General features: G+C 40.8%; 2 protein-coding genes across 4 annotated transcripts; both read right to left on the bottom strand.

The window, feature by feature from the left end:
* LOC137278370 (tolloid-like protein 1) overlaps positions 1-25,162 on the bottom strand; it is an 83,274-nt gene that overhangs the window by 23,797 nt on the left and 34,315 nt on the right.
* On the bottom strand, positions 1,011-23,033 carry LOC137277007 (von Willebrand factor D and EGF domain-containing protein-like). 4 transcript variants are annotated; one of them, XM_067808666.1, is made up of 21 exons: positions 22,968-23,033; positions 22,782-22,813; positions 19,807-19,852; positions 18,806-19,015; positions 18,004-18,165; positions 15,652-15,672; positions 15,191-15,444; positions 14,428-14,514; positions 11,357-11,698; positions 9,556-9,641; positions 9,236-9,299; positions 8,740-8,928; positions 6,971-7,218; positions 6,486-6,756; positions 5,956-6,114; positions 5,591-5,774; positions 5,127-5,317; positions 4,647-4,916; positions 2,955-3,069; positions 2,110-2,239; positions 1,011-1,543 (listed from the first exon to the last, which is right to left on the bottom strand). In XM_067808666.1, the coding sequence occupies exons 1-21, from the start codon at positions 23,029-23,031 to the stop codon at positions 1,462-1,464; spliced, it is 3,207 nt and encodes a 1,068-aa protein (XP_067664767.1). In that variant the 5' UTR covers positions 23,032-23,033; the 3' UTR covers positions 1,011-1,461. The 4 variants fall into 4 exon arrangements, with proteins under 4 accessions (XP_067664767.1, XP_067664768.1, XP_067664769.1 ...); XM_067808667.1 differs by lacking the exons at positions 22,782-22,813; positions 22,968-23,033 and adding an exon at positions 20,240-20,321 and having other exon boundaries at positions 19,807-19,889; XM_067808668.1 differs by lacking the exons at positions 22,782-22,813; positions 22,968-23,033 and adding an exon at positions 20,240-20,311 and having other exon boundaries at positions 19,807-19,957.

Genomic DNA, 25,162 nt, shown 5'->3' with positions numbered 1-25,162 from the left:
TTTTGAATAATGATGTATTTCATTGGCACACTGATAAAATACCAGCCATAAAAGTACCAGTATCCCTAACGTATTTTGTCCAGTATATATCAGTCTATTGTCATGGCTGGACATCCAAGCCAAGAAACTCTTCTTCAACACCAATCATTACGTAAATTTAGTTACATTTTTCGACAATAGCCAGGTGTTAATATGTACGTAAATGGGCAGTGTCAGCGGAAAGTCGTTTTTCTGAGTTGCGTAACGACAGTTGTGCATTCGGTCCCACTGCCTGAATACAATGTGCAAAAGGAAGCACACTTGTCCTCACAAAATTGGCACTCTAGTACAATTCAAAGTCTGACTGATACAACCGACACATAACTTGTTATCACAATGTAATGCTTTTCGGGCGTATCGGCAGGTTTTCGTGGCGGCACAATTACAATATGTATACAGGCAGAATACTTGCCATGGGGAACTACCGTTTGGGATGTTGTTACGATCATGTTCGAGTGGGCACTGCCCTTCTTCGCCACAACCTTCTCGTTTCTCGGGCCGAAACTACCGTTTCGGATGTAACGAGGATGAACTGTGATTAAATTTAATCTTGGAAGATGAGGTGGACATGAAATCTGCATATTATACGTCTGAGGACAAAGCAGTCATGTGTGCGTACAGTGCCTGTAGGTGTGGGATTGGTTCGTAAGGACCCGTGGACCCGTGCAGACGTTTCACCTCGCACATTCATTCAGAGAGTTTGTATTGGTTCTGAGAGAATTTGTAAAAAGAAGAATATCCACACCGTATCTCAGGGGCTGGGAATGGATCTTTATGGGAAAAATCGTCATGTTTTTAGGAGGAAATTCCCTTTCCCTGTCATCAGTTGATCAATGAAACTACTTGGCAGTTTCATCTCACATTGGACAGAAACTGACGTAATCATGCCAGGTACTTTTGCAAGACCATGCATAGTAAGGGGAAACCGCGCTGGCAAGGGGTATGAGCACTACAAGGTGACGGAGTCAATGGCAGCTTCAGTAAGTTTATTGCTTTCCTGATATGTAGACACGAGAGTCTTGTGCAAGAAATTTAAACTATACATGGAACATTTGCTTACAAATACTTCTTGTCAAAGGTAATAACGCATGTGTACTGAAATTGTTTCATTCATTCCTGTTAATACAAAATAGTCATAGGTCATCTGCCAATAGTAAAGCAAAACATAGTGACGGAATCCTACGTATCATATCAAGCAATCCACTTTATAGTGTATATCACGTCATTAACCTATTTTATTGTGAATGTAGATGGTTACATAGAAATACAATGGCCTTAAATGTTTGGAAGTATACATTTCTTTTCAATCTAACTGTTTTCTAAAATTTCTATGCAGCACTAAACACTTCATAAACTAGAGGAATTGGAAGCATCAGCGTGAGGCTGAATATATAATGGAATAGAATCTGTCCTGAAGAACTGTTATTTACTGGCCACCTTATCAGCTGATAAATTCATCATGAAAGCAGATCCTCTTGGCGTGTCTACGATGTTGTTCTTTTTTCTGAAATAGCAGGAAGACCAGTGTCTCAACAATCGCATCAGTCGTGATTATGTGAATGTAATTGGTTTGCGCCGTTTTTCAGAGCATCTGAGTCATACCACGGCGTGTTTGTGATCGTGATCTTAGACTGGCGTCCATTGCTTCCACAAAGTCCACAACTAGTGTTGTGTTGATAAATCTAGACCTATTCTCTGGGTAGGTCTGCATGTGCACGATCAGAACCTGACGTGACGGTCATACTCCAGTTATATATATCTGTAAATAATCGAGTCTGAGCCATACAATCCACTGCTCAGCAACATGAGCATCGATCTGCGCAATTTGGATATCATGGTATGTGTCAACCAAATCGTAGCCAGACCACCCGATCCCGTTAGTCGCTTCTTACAAGCATGGATTACTGAAGATCAGTCTAACCCGGATCTTCGCGGGTTCTGACATAATAGGAGAGAGAGGGGTGGGGGGTGGATATTCATTATCATAAAAGTTAGTGTAAATAAATCATGCATATTAAGCTGAAAGGGAATTTACAATGATCAGTAACGAGAGGAGAACCAAAAACTCACTTTCCGTGTTTGTAGAAGCAAACACCTGCAATGACGACCCCACCTAAGAGAAGGCCACCAAACACCACTCCTATTATCCACAGTGGAACGGGAGTAGATGTGTCTGTGGTAGTTGCCGTGCACGCTTCATCTAATGTACAGGGGTATATTAACAAGTCAGCTGTCAGATTTTTCCAGTTTCTAAATAGTGCCATACATCTGTACATGATTTTCTAGGTTACACCTTCGAGGTAAATATAATCCTACCTCTTAAACTATCAAAAGAAGAATTTAAATGGACGACATCTACTATTCAGAATCAAGTATTGATATAAGCAGGTATTGGGGAAGAGGAGACAGCGAGTGAGTGGATATTGCTTTACGCCGCATCAGAGTAGATGACTATCCTGTACCAGCGATGGCGACCGTCACACGCAAATCAGTTGTTTCTTCACAAACACGAGAAGATTGCTTACAAGTTCCGAATATTCCGAAAAGTACACACTTAAGGTCGGTACTCAGTATAAAAGTTGATCAAAATTTGAAAAGTCACCCTTCTAGTCAATGACAGTTTTGCACACTATCCTTTACAGAAATTGTAGACATAGCATGATGCTTACCGACAGTCTTATTCCTAGCAAAGACATTTTGTATTCGCATATCATTCTATTATAAGCAGACAAACGAGGGAGGTTTTCTACGTATCTTTTGCATCAACAATTATCTCAGGCTACTGATTACCCTGGGTTGTTACGGACTGAGGCGTAAATGTATTAAATGATCGTTATTCACAATAATGCACGTCTAATATTGATGAAATACTGTCCACGTGACGTTAAATATTAATTAAAACATGTCCATCTCACCACTCTTATGAATCCATTTTCGGACAGAACTGGAAGCATCACAGACGTAGCATGGGTTGTCAGGGTGACTCTTGCCATGGCTGACGCACACGCCTCTGGCGATGCATGACTGGCTCTGAAATTATCCGACCTCACGATTCACTCTAGACCACCGGATACAATGATTACCAGTAGAAACGTGATAACCGATGGACAAAACAGTCCCCCATAATTGCCTACGTACCATTTTGACATAACCCGTTACCAGAGAAATCGTTCGTAAATGTCATGGCCGACAAAGTGCCAAGGAAGGATGGAACACATTCTCCCAAAATTGCAAATTTGTAACTTATCAGCAGCAAGGCCGACTAAACAGTAAAACATTTTATATCCAAAGAACATCCAACTAATACTTATAAACTGGCCATTTCAGCTTCTTCACAATACACGTTCAGATTGCTATACCAATGTTCGCGGCAGGTTTTGTAGGAGTATAAATATGTATATTAAATATTTTCATCTATTGAGCACGAAATTTTCATTACAATCCCGAATTATTTCAAAATTTATTGGTTTTCTGTATGTTGCTGCTCTAAGGTACTTTTTCGAATTTAATAGATCACAATCTGTGCGTCCAAAACAGGCACGCAAAATATTTTTTGCCTGTTTTTATTAGTTTGGGGACGTGAAAATTGTAGGTTTCTGCGTTAACGCGAACACTGTGTTTTGCAGAAAGCTACTACAAAAATAGTATTGCGCCAATAGATATTCAGATGCGTCGTTTCAGTGTGGTCCGAGCGTCTTTGAAGAGGTTGGAACCAAACATTGCTGCTCAAGTGTTTCAGCACCCTGGTTTTTCGCTGTTTTTGACAATGTTTAATTTCAGTCTAACTCAACGAATATTGAATCAGTTGCTTCACTGCATTTTCTAAAATAAAAAATAAATAATAAAAAATAAATAAAAACAAAAAATAAATGAAAATAATAACAGGAAACTCACCGTGAAAACGCAAAAAAACAGCTTTTCCAGTCACATTGCAGGACTGACACGTGGAATTGTAAAGTACCAGTGCCAAGTGTCCATTAAGCACACAAAAGTTGCATTTAACTTAGGGTATAAATGACCTCTCCACATTTAAGTTTATATAACTCTAGAAAATTTTAGGGTGTTCCCATACTTTTTTGTAGTATATAATACCATGAATCAAGGTCAGGATTTTTTCCTTCTTTTAGTTTAATTCTTTAAAGTAAATAAGCAAAAACAAAAACTGCAATACAATATATGAGTGCTTCGGTGATATTAAGTACTATTGGAATCATCCATAGAGTTATCGTTCCTGTTTGAAGTAGTTCTGATGTTCCCACGCCAATATGAAATCCTCCCAGAGCGACACGAGTCGCTATTGTTCAGGAATAACACAAGCTGGTCACGAATGTTACGGAAAGGGGCGTGTGGCGAATAATGCACGCTGTGCGACTAAGCACGGCATGTTTGCAAGCATTAGAAGGCGCGTAGTGTTGTGATATGCAAATGATCAGATGTATCAAATAATACTGATTAACACAATATATCCACTTGCACGAGTTGGTCTCAAAATTCAGGATTGGTTATGGTTGCGCAGTAGGATGGAACCCAGTCAGCAGGGTACGTGTAATCAATGCTTTCATTTGTAAAGTCTGATCTTACAATGAAAATAATAACAGGAAACTCACCCTGAAAACGCAAACAACAGCTTTTCCGGTCACATTGCAGGACTGACACGTGGAATTGTAAAGTACCAGGACGCTATAGTCGCTGAAGATATCTCCATAGTTAGCCACAGATATTCTGAACCCAGAACCTAACTCGGCTTCAGGGGTTTGAACGCTTAGTGAGCGCTTCTTTCGTTGTTTTGGAAGGCTACAAATGACTTCTGCAAAGCTTTCGACTTGGGGTTTGGAGTAGCTGACTTTTCCTGTCTTTTGTGTTCCATCGGCACGTATCTAGGATGAAAGGTATTGAATTTCTGAATGACATATATGGGGAGCCCATGTTTGTTTCTGGATACGTCAGATTTGAAGACTGCTACAAAATTGCGATAAGCGCTCGGAGTGCTTAAGAGCTAGTGTTACTATTTGCAAGTAATGTCGATGAAAATGTGCAGAAAGCACCAACATGTATAAAATCCAGCTCGATGCAGTAACTGTGCTTACAGTAAAGGATACAAATCGACATCGAATCTGTCCATATTCATCAAAATATGGTCCATATAGCGACGTCTCATTGCAGTTGTCTGTGGCCAGATCACAGTGCCCGTCATCGCTGATTCCATTGATGATAGGAGGCTGAGTCTTGTCAACGGAACAGTCATCTCCACCCAAGCCCTCATTACAGGAGCATCGACCTAATATATACCCATGAGTGATAACATTAAGTTGTACTTCTTGTTTCAATTCAAGAACAATATTCAAAGAATAGGCATATATATATATATATATATATATATATATATATATATATATATATATATATATATATATATATATATATATATATATATATATTACTTGCAACATAAACCGTTTGGTTAGTTTAGTTTGTGATGTCTGTAAAACATTTCATGTAAAAGTTGTACCAACAGAATTGAGACAAAAACAGTCCTCCACTGCCTACGTACCATTTTGACATAACCCTTTACCAGAGCAATCGTTGGTACATGTCATGGCCGACAAAGTGCTAAGAAAAGATGGAACACCAGGTGTTTTCTCCGTGTGGAACGTTGAATTCATCTCCACTTCGTGCATGCATTCAGATTTGGCTGCTTCGAGCGACTGGCTCGCGAAGTCTACAGCACTGGTTGCCTTCAAAACATGGAATAATTACAAAGTATTTGCACAATGTATGTACAATCTGGCACACACATCAGTCATATTACCTTATCTTCACAAGACATCCCTACGAAAAGCGTGGTACCAGTTCGCAAAACCCATGTCGTTTCAAGGTTGTGAGTAAATCTAATCGAAATGCAAAGGCAATACATACAGTTATATCCAAGATGCAGTTGTCTTCATGCTGTTGTATCATGGCAGATAAGTCGTTCACAGTCCTGCAAGCAGCTATTGCACGGGAATTGTTGAATAGCTGGTTACAGTAGTTTCTAGCTGTTGCTGTTGTCCATGTCGTCGGTGTTCCAGTGTCCTCCTTTAAGCACACGCACGCACGCACACACGCGTATAATTTATCAATACATATAGACATATAGTTAGATATATAGATAGATAGATAGACTTCACTTAAGATATGTTAACAGAGATTTAGCTTTAACTAGTCAGAGGGATCGATTTCTGTTCCATACGTTCAAACTCAGAATAGACAAACAAGAATTCCTGATCAAACACTGGAATTTATGTGCAAACATTGCGATATCAGCTTATTTTCTGGATCTATGATTCATGCAATACTAATCACTCCTTTATCAAATCCAGAGCTTACTACTTTAGACTGTCGTTAACACTTACATACATATATTTCAGAATTACAAAATATGTTTAAATGTAATTTACTCTCCTTACCGCATCTCTTTTCTCAAGGTAAATCTGACGGTGAACAGCGGTTCGTTTTTTTCTGTTGGTTTCAACTACACATTGCCTGGAGGACGAGGGTAGCGGCAGAAACAGTTTGTTGAAGTTGCACACATCCTTGTTCAATTCCGCTGAACACGTCGCTGCTTCCATCAGCTTTTGCGGGAATCTGTTGTGATAGGCACATGTGCAAAGCATCATGGGAGACGTCCATCTTTTCAGTCTATGGAAATCGTCATGGTTGAACAGATTCACATCGGCGCTGAAATACATCCACATGGAACTGATATGACACAATAATTATAATTATTGTTGGGTGGGTTGGAGATGGGAGGAGGTGCTCGAAGAGTCTTGTCGTGAACAGGGGACTCTCAATAAATACTGCCTGCAAATATTTGTAAGACTGGATTACATAGCATTGAAAAGTGTGTGAAACGTAAAATTGCCTTCTAATCTAGTTTTAATTCAGAATATACCTCCAGCTTTTCGAGAAGCTATCAAAGCTATCTGATGCAGCTCCACGTGCACATGCATGTTTGGCTTTGGGGTCCGTTTCGAAGGTTCCATCCCTTTTCTTGAAATCATCTTCACATTTATTGGTAAAAGTTCCGCACAGTCCAGCCACCTTTCCAAGATCGTTATATGAAGGATAGAGGAAAATATCGAAGAACTTTGACGTAGGAATAATGTTGATATCCAAATAGGATCCTGTTGGCAAATATATCTGGAAAATATACAGCATATGTATGAATACTACTTGTAATGATAAAACATATTTGTCAGGTTGTGAATTAGTTATAATTAGCTTGAAGAAACATTGTCTGGTGATAAGCAATACGTTGTTTATAAGTTAAATCAACGTTCCAGCAATCTAAGCTAAACTGAAGCAGAAAGTAGACCCCTAGCTTAGGAAAGTCGGTCTTGACAACAAAACACAGCCCGCAACGCCAGGATACGATGACCGTCATCAATGAAGTCCTCGGGACTGTACAGTCTAAGAAAACTTAGCCTCGGTATTATTCGTTACACTCCTACACTGAATCTCATATCTATACTCTAAAACCTGAGGTCGCGTCAGGTAAACTTTGTTCAATCTCAAAGGTTACCTTACCTCCTACCAGTGTTTATTCGACTCAGTAGAGGAGTGTAATGAATAATACTGACACCAGGTAAGACCGCAAACTTGTACAATCCCGATCCAGGTTGTCGCCTCTTGCAACTAGCCATGTATTTTGGGGTTTTTTTCAAACGCAAACTCAAAACCATGGGACCCCAGTGCAGGTGTGAAAACTGATAAACAAAGAACGGGGTTTACTACCCAGCCCTTCTTCCACGTAATATGTAAAGGTTCATCGCATAAATACGGCGACATGATCGAAAAGCGGACGATACGCACATACGATGGCCTGTATGGTATTTTAAAGGGTTCATCGGTTTCAAAGGCCTTTGTCCATATTTCCTGTGTCTGTAGAGGGTATGTACACATGCACATACACACATCTGGATACACCAGGACACATTCGTTTCAATAATCGCCAAAGGCTGAGCAGATATGCTGGAACTATCCGATTTTCAGACCTGCAGTGGGTGGGGACGTATGGTCTAATCCCACCATTTCCATAATACCTATTCGCGCTTTGAGCATGCAATACGTGGCGTTTAATCTCGATACAAGCAGGCAATATTATATCATTGATGTAAACTGGGGTATTATTTCAGGCCCGTTAACTAATCGCTCTCGTCACGATATGGCTGAAATATTGCCGATGTGACGTTAAATATTAACTCACTCACTCACTCAAGCCCGAATTTATAATGGTCTATAATGTACAGGTTTAGCTTCCTGTAAGTAAACTATCACGTTCATATTATTGAGTGAACTAGTGAGTTTAGTTTTACGCCACATTCAGCAGTGTTCCAGCTATATGGCTGCGGTCTGTAGTAATCGAGTCTGCACCAGGCAATCCAGTGGTCAACAGCATGAGCATCGATCTGCGCAATTGGGAACCGATGACGTGCCAACAAAGTCAGCGAGCTTGACCACCCTATCCCGTTAGTCGCCTGTTACGACAAGCAGAGTCACCTTTATGGCAAGCATGTGTTACTGAAGGCCTGTTCTATACCGAACCTACACGGGTCTTCATATTACTGTTATAAGGCAGCGTGTGGCTGTTACCACGAACAACAGAAAATATATCTGCACTGTCAGAAGTATTTTGTGAACTTTAGATCGCTGTACACAGACCTTGTAGTGAGTGCCACTTTTTAAGACTTTGATGAGGTCTTTACCGTCCTTGCAGGACACGAAGTCAATGCTCCAGTCTGGTCTGTTACATTTATCGATATGGAATATAGTCTGCCCAGCTCGAACTGCTATACCGCAGGGGCACTGAACGGTGGTCGGTGGATAACAGGGAGACACTTGCATCTGAACCTGTAAAGAAAAGTGAGGGAGTGAGGGAGTTCAGTTTTACGCCGCACCCAGCAATATTCCAGCTATATGGCGACGGTCTGTAAATAATCGAGTGTGGACCAGACAACCTAGTGATCAACTCCAGTTCCAGCTGTATGGCGTCTGCCGGTAAATAATCGAGTCTGGCCCAGATTATCCAGTGATCAACGGCATGAGCATTGATCTAAGCAATTTGGATACGATTACATGTGTCAGCCAAGTCAATGAGCCTGACCACCCGATCCCGTTAGTCCCTTTAAGGTAGGGGATAACATGCGACATGACATACCTCCAGTTCCAGTTCATCATGTTTATATAATATAAACACACCAGGCTGATGAAATTCATAATACCTGAAAAACATGATGATTTGAAATTGTAACATGCAGAATGTTTTCATCTGTAGACTTAAAATGTTTGCGCAACGTTGTCATAGTAACATCAGTTCTCTCTATTAATATTCCATCTGGAAATTTTAAAGTTAACTCCAGGTGCAGTTTCTAGGTGGCAATGTATTCACTTTGCGAACGCGACCATACTGGACCACAATAATGTTATCTCCATATGTTGAGAAATACCCTCGATCTGTTGAATCAATGTGTTCCTCACCTTCCGTCAAAGGTTCTCATGTGTGGGTCCTGCACAGCATGGCAGATGCTTTGCTTGTTGATAACAACTTCCTTTTCGACTTGAACCTTTAAAGATAAAACATCGGATCTATTTACGTGAGACATTAAAGTACTGTTAAAAACGCTGTCAGGCTGTTACTGTAAAATTTAAATAATTGCAAATAACGTATGCCGAAACAACCCACATCGGCCTAAATGGACATGCAGTGAAATGCGTAAAAGGATATCTAGAAAAGCATGTTTCCTCATAAAATCGGGCAAAACTTAGGAAAAACTACGAAAAGCTGCTGAAAACTATGGATCAGACTGTAGATGGCAATTAAGTCGCTCAGCCAGATATGAAGACGGACCATCGACTTACCTAGCATGAAATGCATGTGCTGCCGACAGGCACAAGGGGTCATCTCAAAGAAAATTTATGCTTTTTCTTGTGTGCTGAATGTGTCTCATCTATTGATTAACATCTAACGCGTCTTTCTGTTCAGTAAATACGACACCGGTAGAAAGGCACAAATCAGTCGTCGTATTAAATGTCTCAAAATATATAGGTGGTATGAGCATAATAAGATCGACAGGACCGGATGTTATTTGTATTTTTTTATTGCATGCGGTTTACTTCCCTAGTTTAATTTCATTAAAGGATTACATTATCTTAGCTGATATATCTATCCCCCTGCCCGACAACCACCACTAGGAATGAAGATTTTTATGGATATCAACATCTTTATTATGAGAGCATAACGTTTCGGAGTTAATGGTTACTCCTTCATCAAATGAATGAGAATGGGGTACAGAGCTATATTCATATGTACAGGTAAGCAATAACAAAGTAACAAGTGGAATGAGTTAACAAAAGCTGGAAGCCAGTATAAACAAGCACTGATAGGGAGCCGACAGTTATGATAACAATGATGGAAGCCAATGCTAAGATTATGTTTACACAACACAGATGGGGATTAAGGACGATGTACATGATTGGGGATTAAGGAGGCCAATGGTGTTGACATACACATGATTGGATGAGGATTAAGGATGATGCACATGATAGGGATGATGATAAAGAATGTACACGTGTGTAAACACTAATGAATTACATAGATGGAATGTACACAGATAGAAGAGATTAATTTATCAACAAGTCCCAGGATCTTGGTAGGTACACCCCTTGGTCACGGTTGATTGCTGGTTTCTGTCTCCGGATCTCGATGGCCTCTTGTAGTTTCCTTTGGCGCCAGTTGTTCTTGTTGGTAGATAGTACCTACCTACCTACCTACCTACCCACCCACCCACCCACCTACCTACCTACCTACCTATCTAGATATCTCGATATCTATCTAGATAGATGGCAGCATTCCAGCAATATTCTAGCAGAGCAAACTACATCTAAACTTATACGTGGAATGTTGTTTTAAATGCTTCTTTGTTGTTTATCGTCGCACTCTGACAAGGTGGTCCGTGATTAATAATCCAGTCTGGACAAGGCAATCATGACGTCATGCACATCGACACACGCAAATGAAATAACATGCATTTCATCAACCATCAGGTCTGTGATGTGGTTAGAACTGACCTACAGTAATCCATGATTATCATAAGAGATGACTGACAGGATCGGGGGGACAGGTCGGCACATGTCATCGCATTCCAGTTGCGTAGATCGATGCTCATGCCATTGATATGTGGATTTTTTAGTCCAGACTCGACTATTTACAGACCGCCGCCATATAGCTGGAATATTGCTGTGTGCAGCGTAAAACTGTACTAGTTCACTCATTACATACCGTCACGCTTCCAATGTCGTAGTTAGACCAGAAAGGATGAGTTATCACGAGATTATCTGTCTTCAAGTACAGCTTGGTCAAAGTTGTTTTGGCATTGTAGCCCGAGGTCAGTTTCCCTTGAATTTCTAGATGATGCACTGTACGCCATGACGACCCCTTGACGGCAAACCCACACTGAGACCTGATGAAGGCAGAGGGGTCACATGCTCCTGGTGGGTTCCTGGTTACCACAAACACGTTCATGCGACAGTCATGCAGTGGTCCACACCCAAGAGGGGCAGTTAAGGTGAGGTTCAAAATCCCAGCTTCACCTTCCTTCACAGCTACAGTGCCACTTGGAATCTACAAAATAAAGATACTTGTCAGTCGCAGTGTACAAAATAACTTAGAAAACGTTATTAGACAAATTTGTTCAAGTGCATCGACAATGCATGACACATTTCTGAAAGTCAATATACGAGTTGCGTCCCGTAGGCGAGTCAGAAATCAATGGTCATCCGTTTGAGTCCCACACTATGTGTCTGTGTTGAGAACATCGCCATATCTTGGGATTAAACAGAGGACCTGCATAAACTTTGGGTTCCCTAACTTCCAGCTGGATTTACACATGTACATAAAATACAATTCATATCAGTGGAAAACGTTGACCACTAACTCACTCACATAAATATTTATAGTTCACACATGCATTTCCTAACTGGATATAAACACTTGTACTACGATTTTATAATGGCGGCTGGGCTGTACGAAACTGGTAGAGTAAGTATGTGGATGACATACTTACATGCAAAAGCAACATTATAAGAGCAATGTATAATGTTCTTGTAAACATGGATTCAGAAGTTTTGGGTACAATTATGCTATTCTGAACGTGTTACACAACACACCACCACCTACACATACATTACGGACCTTATTGCATGTATCATGCTAGGTTATGACATGTGACAAAAGTGCTTTATGCACATTTTTAGCGTTAAACATCGTGTCTGAGCGTCAAGTTCGAGGCGATGAAAGACGAGGTATTACTTGAATTGCGGCACACAATCGCTCACAAAAAAGATGGAACTAGTAAGTTATTATGTTCATTTGACAACCGTTCTTTATTGTATTCTTCAGCTTGTTCACTTTGATTAATTATCTTCCCGAAACATCGTCACTCTGCTCATTGACAACTTGATTATATGGGCCAGTTGATGCAGCACGTGTACGAGAAAAATACCTCCTGTTTGTCGTTTGAATCAGCAAAACTATTGATCGTTGACATGAGAAAGCAGCTTTAAATAAATGCGATGATTTAATAATTAACATTTCCTGGTTTACAGTATAGGCTATAAGGTATACATTGTATGTAATTTTCAACATTAAATATACCAACAGGGTCAGATTGTCAAATATCTGAGTAAACACATTTAAATGGCTGAAAGACTGATGACATCATTTAGTGTTCGAAAGGTAAAGGGGTTACACAGGCAAGAGTCCATCTGCATTGATCACCGACATACATCTGTACATTGAGTGGATCAAACGCTTTGTATGGGGCTCTATGGGTTGCACGGGCAAGAGTCCACCATCTGCATTGATCACCGACATACATCTGTACACTGAGTGGATTCGACGATTTGTATGGGGCTCTATGGGTTACACAGGCAAGAGTCCACCATCTGCATTGATCACCGACATAAATCTGTACACTGAATGGATCCGACGATTTGTATGGGGCCCTGGCGATCCTTCTGCACATACTCAGAGTAGTTGTGCGAAGCGGATTGACAGAAGTAGGGAACCGTACTTAATACAGACGCTTTTGACCTGATCCCACGTGTGTTCAATGAGGTTCAGATCAGGAATGAGGGCTGAAAGGAAGCCTGTGATCTGTGTTGCGTTGTATCGATGCTGGTGACGGTAAAGTCTGGATATTTTATCTTCGAAGTGACGCGAAACAGACTTTCCATCTTACGAACGTCTGATATAGCCAGGCTTCTCTCAGTTTGAGTTACGCTTGGCACTGTTGAACACGAAGTCATAGAGGGAACTTTTGTGCACAGTCGTACACCCACTACTTGTGGTGGCATTTTGTGCATGGGAAAGGTGTGCATGATACCGACATGTACATTGGCATGGTGTGTTTTGGTGATTTCTTCCAAAACGCAACAAATATATTCATAAAATCATCAGGCTTATGCCAAAATGTCATATTGGTTCAGTTTGTTTCCTGTTTGTATTAAAAACACACTTGCGTTTCTTATGAGTGTGAGTATATTACAGAAAAGATGGTAACAGCGATGAGCGTCTAAAACCTGCATACTTCGAACTTTCGAACATTTTGACACGCCACCATTATGAGTGTTATCATGTTGAAAGCGTCGCTAAATCACAACCATTGGCCCACCTAACAGTACTAACATCCGATATGCCAACTTCATACCGGGGTTCTTCTTATTTCTGTCGTTTTGGGGGTGGTGGTGTAGACTAGTGGTTGATGCGTTCTAATTATTTTGTGGTATTAATTTACATTCTTTCGCGGTTGCTGTGTGACAGGTGGGCGGAAAGAGAGTTGTTTAAATATCCCATAGAGATATGATGTGTTGATTCCTCAAGTTACTTTTCTCAATAGGATTCTGGCACAAAACGAGCAATCATGTATTTTTTCATTCGATGAGACATTTTTCATTTTGGAATACCCCAGATTGTTCCTTCTTCTAACCAAGTTGTATATGTTAATTGTGGGGCTCTTTTGATTTAGTAAAATTCGTTATGGAATAAAGACATGGGGCGGTTGGGTGTCCTAGTGGTTAAAGCGTCTACTCATCACGCCGAAGACCCGGGTTCAATTTCTCTACATGGATACAAAGCGTGAAGGCCATTTCTGGCTCTCCATCGCCAACCCTTCACCCATTGTCTCCCATTTGAGTGAATTTTGTTTCTATAAGCCAGCTATGTCAGACCAATACAGAGGTTGACACAACAGCAAACTATCAACCAACTCACCGAGTCTGTTGATGGCTATCTAAACTTTGTAGTGTCCTACGACTGAAAATAGCGTGATTTGCAACGAGAGGTAAACCTACCTTGATACCGATGAACTTTTCGTCGCTTAAGATGCGTTCGCCAGCGGGGAAACCCTCACCCAGAGATGCCGTTACCGCACACTGAAGCTGAAAATTATACTCAGATAATTAATAACGATGTGCTTCTTATTACCAAACCGGATTTATTCCGGTGTATGTCACATGGGACTTGCCATCAAGGTATATACTGTCACTAACGGAGTATTAGCACTATATAAAAGGAAAGGTATGGAACGAAATCAACATATCAAGTTCGTTTCATGGCAGATTTAACAATGCCCACTGTATGTGTCCCATTATGAGTTATACATATTTCAAGCCAACACATTTGCCTACAAAATGAGATAAACAGCACAAAAATCTTAGCATTGCTTTGGGAGCCAGGGTCTTCGGAAGCTCGAAAATTGTGATTTCTCGATTCCCAGCCAAGCTCCAGGTACAGAATTTGTAGGGGCATCTCTTGTGTATTTCACAGTATACACAAACGACGTGCACCAAAAACATGTTGAATTAGTGGCACCTGTCACCGCGCTAATAGCCCTTCTTTCGAAAACACTTGCACCTAACCGTCATCAAACGTTTTCCTACATTTTTTGTCGCAAACAGGATTGTGTTGTGTCCGTTCGCCATTGACGACCTTGACCTTGAAAGGCCCAACACTGAAAAGAGTTAGCGGTCTGATGGGACATATTCTATTTTTAGCCAGTGGGCTGAAGCCCCCAAACACGCACGGAAGAGTTATTTGCATAGCAAAAGGACATACCTGGAATCCAGGAGTCTCGAAACCATTGGTGGTTAAGATGTCTTCCGTAAGGGCTGAGTGATCAATGAACGTGTTCGACCAATGTTTAGGAGGGAAGGAATGTATCAGTCCGCCGTTAACATACCACAAAACATGGTACAACAGGTCTTCATCAGACTTCGCAAACATGCACATGAACTTGAAGTGGTCCTTGTTGACTTTGTCGGTTTCCACGTCAATTTGCACAGTGGGCTTGACCTTGAAAGTTGTTTTTGCTGAAGGAGAACACAAAGTCAACGGAAGAGGTACAGAATCAAATGTATATGCTGTTTCGTAGTTCTAAATGGCTGAACTTAGTAAAATAATATTCAAGATTAATCACAATTGTCTGCCAATTATCGCGTAGAGACCAGAAAGCCAATAAAAGTGATTGCTAACGTCAAACAGGGAGCGTCAACAGAAACTTCTAAAGATATACATACGTTTCGTGGGGTCTGTGAGATCTGAAACATTGACAAGTAAACACATATTTTATGTATTAAGAGATGCACAGTCATTTTTCTGCTCGAAATAAGTTGCTGTAACATTTTATGTTTCAGTTTTCGTGTTGGTGACATTGAACCACATTATATACAAAAATATTCTGGGTTTTGCTTCCGTCAATAAACTAAATGAGCCCCAGTATGTGAGTGTAAATTTACGCAGCTTTTAACAATAATTCTGCTGCATCACGGCGGGGGGTACAAGAAATCCCCGTCAGACATTGAACCCGGGATACCCCACTGCCCCAATCAGTGCTTCAGACAAATATTGCACAACATAAAGTTCCCATTGACCTTACAAATTAGTACATGACTATTCTTTGAAGACTGACGTTTTAGTTTTCCTGTGACTTATTGTCTGTTTATAGTTCGTATAGCACAATTTATGAGTATATCTGTTTATCAGTTAATGAACGGTTGGCTTGATAGGATAAAGAACAAGAACAGAACAACTCGCACTTGACGACTCGCAAAAATGTTGTCATTGACTGATGTTTTCGGCTTGACGTGCTGGTTTTCATTCATATAAAGAGTAATGTCATCGTTCAAAGAAATGCATCTGTCGATGTCTGCTCTCACACAACTCGGTGAAAAATAAGCAGCCGATTGGTGTTAAGGTGTTGAAGAATAACATTAGCGCTATGAATATTCATGGATAAATCCTTAGACTTTAAAATATTTACATGATTTGGAGAAAGCTGGATGCAAAAATATGAGGTTACTTGTAATACATCAGTTCGATCTAGTCGAGGCATGAATGCATCAATGTAAAAATCTGGCTTTCGTGTGATAGCCCGGGGTACATTCGATTATGATAATATACATGTGCTGGTGGCTGGGAGGGTGGTAGGGATAATTGCATCTCACTGGACATATACCTCAGGTCCACAGGCGCACACCGCAGGTCCGAAAATTCAATTACTCACTCATCATTGAATATATCGTATTTTATTAGTCTCACGAGTATCAAAAGCTTCTGTCCACATTTCTAATATGTGTGTGGGAGGCAATCCGGCAGTCCGATTGGTTAACGCTTTTGTGTACAAAACACATGCAGTTGTAGTTGGCATTGCATTTAACCAATCAGATTGCAGGAGGTCGTAAAGCCCGTCGCTGACGACCTAGTTTTGTGTACTTCCGGCAATCCGGTCTTTGGCGATTAAATAAAAAACAACAAGTGCATCCCCTCGAAACGCCAGTGTAGATGCCTCCCACACATATTAGAAATGTGGACAGAAGCTTTTGATACTCGTGAGACTTTTAAAATACGATATATCCAGTGACGAGTGCGTAATTGTCCGGTTTTCGATCAGGTCGCCGTGATTTGTAGATGCACCATTACAGGCTATATAGTAAGGGGGTTGGATAGTAAACCTTTACCGATTTTCGGACCCGCGGTGGGCCCCTGTGCTTAGGTCCACCTCAAACGAGTACGATACGGCCCTGTGTCCCTTCGTTATACAGAGTACTTTGACCCTACCCACCGACGAACCAAGGGAGAACTAAGCAAGAGTGTGGGCAGGGAATATTCAGTGTTGGGAAGACGAACAGATGGTACAGGGCTTAAAGAACAGCAACACCATGTATAAGACCAATAGCGATAGAGAAGTAGCGATCGTAGTAGCGTTCAGTGGGATAGCTTTGCTGGACATCGTTGGACAGTTCGTCTCTCATGTGACCCGGGTCATGACTAAGGAAACTTGCTCCTATGGTGTATCAACTTTCACAGCACATATTCTTGGGCGTGCTTCCCACCGACGCTTTCGGGGCTCATCAGTTCATTTATGAATGTGAGAGGTGTAATCAGTTTGATATTTATTGTCCACAGTAGAACAGGCCTGCATGCAGGTCACTTCGCCTTTTTGGAACGCTTGTTGCAAACATACTTGACCTGCAACAGCCTTATTTTGACAGACGGCCAATCATTGGACGTGAGTTTAACAGCTTAGTGTTCACCATTGTTACCAGTCTGACGAAGGGAGAATTTAGGAGAGTACGAACTGTTGACACACAGCAGGGCTGCTATCTACAATCTGTGTCCTATGGTTGTCTGGCTCCGAGTCTTTGCCCATGTTCCAGAGAGCAAACATCCTTCACGTGCAGTACCTGCTGTCAACTAACGTACCGTTATCTTCTCCCCAGATCGACCAAAGCCAGCAAAAGGTGTCCAAATGTTACAGATGAAATTTGTTATTTACTTCAAAATAGGCAACTGACTGTATTGAAGAAACTGAGGTGCTTCATGAGAAAGAACGCTGATGTAGTTTTTTGAATTGTCAACATTTTACTCACCAACACAATATGCAGCTTCAAACACAGGCGGTTTCTTCAGATGATAAACACGAAGCGTACCACAATCCTTTACATCTATGTTGAATGTCATTGAACACTGATCGGGGCCGTCTTTCATGCACACCTCAACTGTCTTACGCATACCTCCACGAGGAAGTGTATCTGTGTTAAAAGTATCAGTTAAGTAATTGGAAACATAGTGAACGTAGAATAGATGGTGTGCGATTCATTCTTCTGAAAAATGAAACACTAAACGCAAAGACGAATTTATTTGTATCATGTAACGCTAAGTGTTAGTCATGTGATATGCCAGGACGATAAGATTGAAGAGCTGCTGTCTATCTTTACACATCAACAGATTTCCAATGAGAGGATTATTTAATTAGAAATGCAAATACTAGCCAGTATGTGAACGTAACGTTTAAGTCAAAGAATTACTTAAGTGTCAATATACAGCATAGTGATATGACATGTGATAGAAACATGAACCGTTAGCACTCAATTAACTCGTGAAGATCCGGGTCAGAATTGATCTTCTATGACACATGCTTGTCGTAAGAGACGACTAACGGCATGGGGTGGTCAGGCTTCTGACCAGGCTGACACACGTCATCGTATCTTAATAGCGTAGATCGATGATCATGCTGTTGATCATTGGATTGTCTGATACAGACTCGACTATTTACAGACCTTCGCCATATAGCGACGTGCGACGTAACACTACTCTCAATCACACACTCAGCCCGTGATTGCTTCCATAAATTATTCTATGGATTCAATAAAGCAATAACAGTTTCATTACCTCGAACCCATAAAGGGTATGTAGTCCCGCAACGCCCATCACCTGGTGGGAGAGCTCTTGACACCAGATCATACCCTTCTTCGCCAAACCAATCATTACTTGTATCAATGTAGAAGTCATTCAGCGAATCATCAGCCGTCGGGAGAGTATAACTGGTACTTCTCTTCTCGAGATAGGGAAACGAAATGTAGCTTTTACATGGATCGGAACCTATAATACAAAATACATTGAGAAGATATTATGAGATGAGATGAAATAGTATGTGGAAGTTCGTTCAACACACCATTGCGACAGTGCCCTCCAGACTGTACGATCAAGCATTCAGAAAACAGTAGCCTTCTAGTAGGCGTAACTTTAATTCGGTTTATAGAGGAAAATGGAACACAGAGTTGCTGGTGCATGTCAATCGAGTGTCATGGAATCATTTAGAATTATGTATTTAACACTGCTAAATTGTAAATTGTACATGGGTCCATGCATGTGCATGTATCCAAAGTTCCCATTGTCCCTATTACAGTGATCTCCCTTTGGCTGACGGCAAGTTCCTTTCTGGTTACACACTAGCTTTATGAACCATCTGTGAAAGTCCTTGCAGTTCTATGATTACGTGATTTTAATATAACAGCACGTATTTAATTAGCAAAAGAATGTTTGCGATAGGTTTTGTACCAGTGTGTGCAGAAATAAGATTATAAATATGTAGTCCAATTCTTTTGCGCGTGAAATTTTCAATACAATTCTGCATAATTTCAAAATTTATTGGTTTTCTATATGTTGCTGTTTCAAGGTACTTTTAAGAATTAAGCAGATCAGAGTCTGTGCGTCCGAAAAACGCACGCAAAATATTTTTTACGTGTTTTTTTTTAAAATTTAATTAATGTGTGTGTGTGTGTGTGTGTGTGTGTGTTTGTGTGTTTGTGTGTGTGTGTGTGTGTGTGTGTGTGTGTTAACGCGAACACTGCGGGAATAACAGTTGCTTTGCATTGTGTACTTTGGCTTACCTTGGCTTGCTTTGACAGAAGCCAACACCCTGGCAGAAGCCAACACCTGCAACAGCGACCGCAGCTGGAGAAGGATCATCGATCTAGGCAGTGTGTCAGACGTGTGTCAACCGAATCAGCGAGCCAGACCACCCGATCCCGTTAGTCGCTTCTTATGAAGCATGGAGTACCGAAATTCAGTTCAGTATCTTCTCGGGTTATTTAACGGGTCATGTTCCCACTATATGTCATATTTTTTATGTTGTATATTAAGGCTTAAGAAAGTGTATGACTTAAACGTTACGTTCACATATTGCCTTATGTTTGCACTTCTAATTATATCTTGAATGATGAGAGAGAGAGAGAGAGTATCGTGGACAACTTATATTAACAAGCAATGTAAGACATAGATTACTTTCCACATAGGGGACGAAATTTCATTACCGGTACGTACCCTTTGATAGCCCACTGAAGAGGAACAAAACCACACAGACTCCTGATATGACGTCTGACGCCATGTCAAAGCAGTATAGCTCGAAAGACACCGAAGTATAAATACGTATATCTTAGTTCTTATCTCACCCCTATCTCAAAGTCATTAGCACGCGCTCTCGCTGCATGTAGCCTTATTTCAGTCGTACCGCTAGATAGCAGCGGTACTTGCAATTCCTACTTCCAAATTTCCAGCACACTTAAAGCCATACTGGCGGAAGTATGAACTTAAGAGATACCATGATCACATGCGTAATTGCCGCAAAAAATGGATTTCTAACGGCAAAAGCCATCGCTCAGATGACAAATATTTTATTGAATATAAACAAGCTAAACGTGCATTTCGAAGAAATCACCGTTCAGCTAAGCAACGTTACAGAAATGAAACATTTGACGAAATTTACCAAGCAGCTGAGGTAGACATTCAAGAGTACTTTAGAGTTACAAAACGGTTAAAACGTAAAGGAGAGCAAACACAGTCTCTAACTTATAACGATGACTCTTGTAACACGCAGGAAGGTATATGTAATCTCTTTGCAAGGTACTTTGGTGACCTGTCAGTACCTCAGGGCCTTTCAAACGAGCATGTAAAATATGCTGGTCGATCTGTTGTTGACGATATTGTATCATTATTTAATGCCATTGTATCATTTGAGTATGTACCAAATACATTTAGTGTTGGTAATGTTCAACCAAAGGAAATGGTAAAAGCAAACATGACCCGTGCAGCTATAGAGGTATCACTCTTACCCCTGTTCTCTCAAAACTTTTTGAAAGACTACTGCTCAAAAGAATTGAAACATGGACGAAAGCTGAAAACGATTTAACTCACCCTCTCCAGTTTGGCTTTAAGAAGGGCGCGGGGGTGGAAACGGCAGCGCTTACGCTAACTGAAAGTATTGCCTACTATGTCGAAAGAAATTCACCAGTTTATTGTGCCTTCCTTGATAATGAGAAAGCGTTTGACAGAGTCTGGTTAAATGGACTTCTCTATAAGCTTTACAACTTTGGAATTCAAGGAAAGCTATGGCGAATTATACACACTATGTATACATCAATGAAATTATGTGTCCTTACCGGTGGCTGTGTTTCTCATGTATTTGATGTAAAACAGGGGGTAGGTCAAGGTCGTGTACTATCAGCTTGGCTCTTCATGCTATATATAAACGACTTGCTTCATAGTATTGTTGACTCTGGGCTGGGCATATGTCCACCATGGGGCAAAACACCCGGGGTGCTGTTAGATGACGACCTACCTTTGTTAAGTGCATACCCGGGTGGACTTCAAAGCCTTCTTGATGTTGTACACAAGTATGCGCACACATGGCACTTGCGTTTTAATGCATCAAAGAGCCTATTTCTTGTATTTGGAGATGAGAAAAGGAATGTCCATCCCAAAATATATATTGGTGAGAAGGAAATACCTACCAATACACATGTCAAATGTGCTGGTCTCCAAATCCATTCATCGGGCAGAACTATAGAACGTACGCAATCTGTATGTGAAAGGCTTAGAATACTCTATAATGCCAATAAGAATCATGGCCTATGTTTTGGTGGACTTAACCCACTTTGTTGTGTCCGTATCTGGGAAAAAGTTATTCTTCCATGCGGTTTGTACTCTTGTAGTGTTTGGACTCGTTTACCTGAAAAGGAATATGCTATGCTGGAAACTGTTCAAAACCAGTTTTGTAAGAGTATCTAAGGTCTCTCAGAATGTGGATCATCCACAATAGCCAGAGATAGTCTCGCCCTGGTTACACTACGAAGATATATGTACCAGACATCTTTGCTATTTCTTGGTAAACTATGTAACAGCGATGTCGAATTTGTTTTTAAGAAAGTGTTTATCCATAGGCTTTGTCAGTACAGACACACGTCATCACAGGAGAAAGAACGAAAAAGCAAGTCATCTCCAATATTCCATATGCTTAATCTTGTAACTATGTATGACCTAGATACACATTTGCACAACTATGTAAACCAATCGTCCGTCTTAACGAAAACTGAGTGGTCTGTACTGGTTAAAGAAAGAATACTTAAAGCTGAAGAATCATATAATGCTTCTGTAACGAAGTCGAGACTTAACCTTGCACGATATCTCACTATAAGATATCCTAAAAATGTTCACAGGCTGTGGTCTGCGAGCTATAAAATGCCAGATTACATGTTTCTGTAATATTGCTGCACTTCTACGTATCAGCACACTTAGCATTCAGTCTCTTGAGTGTGAATGTGGCATAGGTGCCTATGACATTGTAAAACATGTATTTCTACACTGTTCCCTCAAACAAAGTAGTAGAAGCACCATGATCGAGTCACTAGTTGACATTCTAGATGTTGACACCTTTGTCAGTTTATGGAAGGACGAAGACCTCTTTGTCTCATTTATGCTAGGTGGTCTACCGAATGTATATGCCCAAGAGCTTGAACAAGAAATATGGTTTAAATGTATAAAACTAATAGCAAACTCTGTGAAACCCAGGATAAATCAACTACAATACCTGCAGTAATCTGGGCTGTGTCACTCTATAACCTGTAAATACACATATGTATGTTACTATCTGCTGTATCTTCGATTTCGGAGGAAATAAAGAATATATATCTATCTATCTATCTATCTATCTATCTATCTGTAAGACATAGATTACTTTCCACATAGGGGACGAAATTTCATTACCGGTACGTACCCTTTGATAGCCCACTGAAGAGGAACAAAACCACACAGACACCTGATATGACGTCTGACGCCATGTCAAAGCAGTATAGCTCGAAAGACACCGAAGTATAAATACGTATATCTTAGTTCTTATCTCACCCCTATAATCGCTTTGATTGGATCGATTTCGTGTCAGTACGTATCTCCTTGGTATCGACTGTAGCCGGAACCTCTAATACGTTGCTATTTATACGAATGACCATAACTTGGTTACACTGTTATGTGATTGCCAGTTCATAATTACAGCTGCTTGTCGACATTTAGTTCCTATATTATACACATTGATCTTAATTAAGCACACCTAACATGTTTAAAGCTACCTAATGGTGTGTCTTGAATTGTAAGGATGACTCTTATTTGAACTACATTCCGTTTCAATACTGTTTGAGGACTTTGCTAAATCAGTCGTCAAAACACACCCCAAAATGCAGTTGAAGCACACTAGCCACAATTGTCTCAAAAACTCACGACTAATGCATTGCAGCTAACTGCACAAAATACCAAACTTCTTAATAATTTCATTTGTAACAATGGCACGAAGGCAAATTATTGGAATGTCATGCAGAGCTATTAGGCGACAGCTTGACTTCCACCGCATCGTCATGAGTTGACTTGTTCAAAAACAAAGTCACAGGAACAAGGTCAGGTCAACCCCGATCCTCAAGTTGAGAACTGGGACGTAAGCCTTTCACTACGAACGTCGTCCGGATGCATGAGTTTCCCCTTGGCAGACGGCTGTATGAAACCGCATAAAGCTACATGGGATGAGGGCAAGAAAGGTGATCAAGTGTCCAGCGTTGACCAGTCTTCACCAAAGAGTTAATTTGTAGTAAACTAAGTGTTTACCCCGACGTCATTGGAATTTGATGTCATGGTGGATGGTGTTTTGGTCGGATAAGAGACACTTTCTGCAGCACGCCACAGGCGGGCGGCAGCGAGTCTGGAGGAGCAGGAACACTGCCTATGAGCCTAAGAACACCAGAGCATCAATTTCTTACGATGGTGGATCTGTCATGGTCTGGTGTTGTCTCTCCCATGGTTGTAAACCGGACTTTGGGAACTGTTTGTGGAAATTTCTGTGGCGACTATCACGTCTTGGACATTCTTCACCCTGTTCTTTTTCAACATTTTCATAGCCACGCATTAGATACTCGACCTACATCTGTGGATGACAACGCCCGACGACACCGTTCCCGATTTGTGACAGTTGTATTCTCCAATGACGCTGTAACCAAACTTCCATGGCCAGAGTCCGGATCTGAACCAATTCGAGTCTGCCTGGGCCATTCTTGGACAAACAAGACAGTGCATACACTGGATCCACATGTACAAGATCTGGCTTGTGTGGAAGCAGCTTGCGCCGGGAGACATACGACACAAGACAAGCATGACCAGGAGTGTCAGAGAGACACTCAACTCACCCATTTTGGAACTCTGAAGACCCATTGTTGTACATGGATACGGGTAGCTGACGAAACGTCGTGGACGTTTTCATGTCATTTTGTAAACTGAAATATTGCATGTTGTTACGGTTAAGAATATATCGTGATAACAGTTTAAGAAATCCACTTGTAAACCAGCAAAACAGAACAAAGACAAGTTGTTTACGTTCAAATTCTATATTGTTATACCACGAGAGCAAGGTATACAAAGTCACAAGTCAAAATAACAATGCTGATTTCAGGTACAATTCAAGAGAGACAAAACCTAAGTCAGTGGGTCACAAAATACAAAATAGCAAACTCACCAAAGTCTCGGTGTGAGAGAGATTCAACTATGGCAGAATGTAAACACAGCGATCGGTGCGACAGCAGATAATGTAGATTCAGGCGTTGACAGGATTTCTAGTCTTGGCGGTAACTCCAGCAAATATGAATGAATGTGAGTGTCGCCCTCCACACGGCAACCAGCCTTTATATATATTTTATACAGTCATTCCCGAAAGTTTGGGCACAAACGAACATCGTCAACACTGTAAAATGGTCTCGAAACAGTATCCCGGAAGTGAACATCGAAAACTAGGAACAGATAAATTCCGGAATGCCAGAATGCTAAAAGTGTTGACCAGATATTAAAACGAAATGTGACCCATAATATGTACTATTCAAAACACTAAACATTGTGACCCAATACTAATTATTACTGAATTAATAACAAAATATACAG

Source organism: Haliotis asinina, chromosome 3, assembly GCF_037392515.1.
Source record: "Haliotis asinina isolate JCU_RB_2024 chromosome 3, JCU_Hal_asi_v2, whole genome shotgun sequence".
NCBI lineage: Eukaryota > Metazoa > Mollusca > Gastropoda > Lepetellida > Haliotidae > Haliotis > Haliotis asinina.
This window is presented reverse-complemented; position numbering and strand designations above follow the sequence as displayed.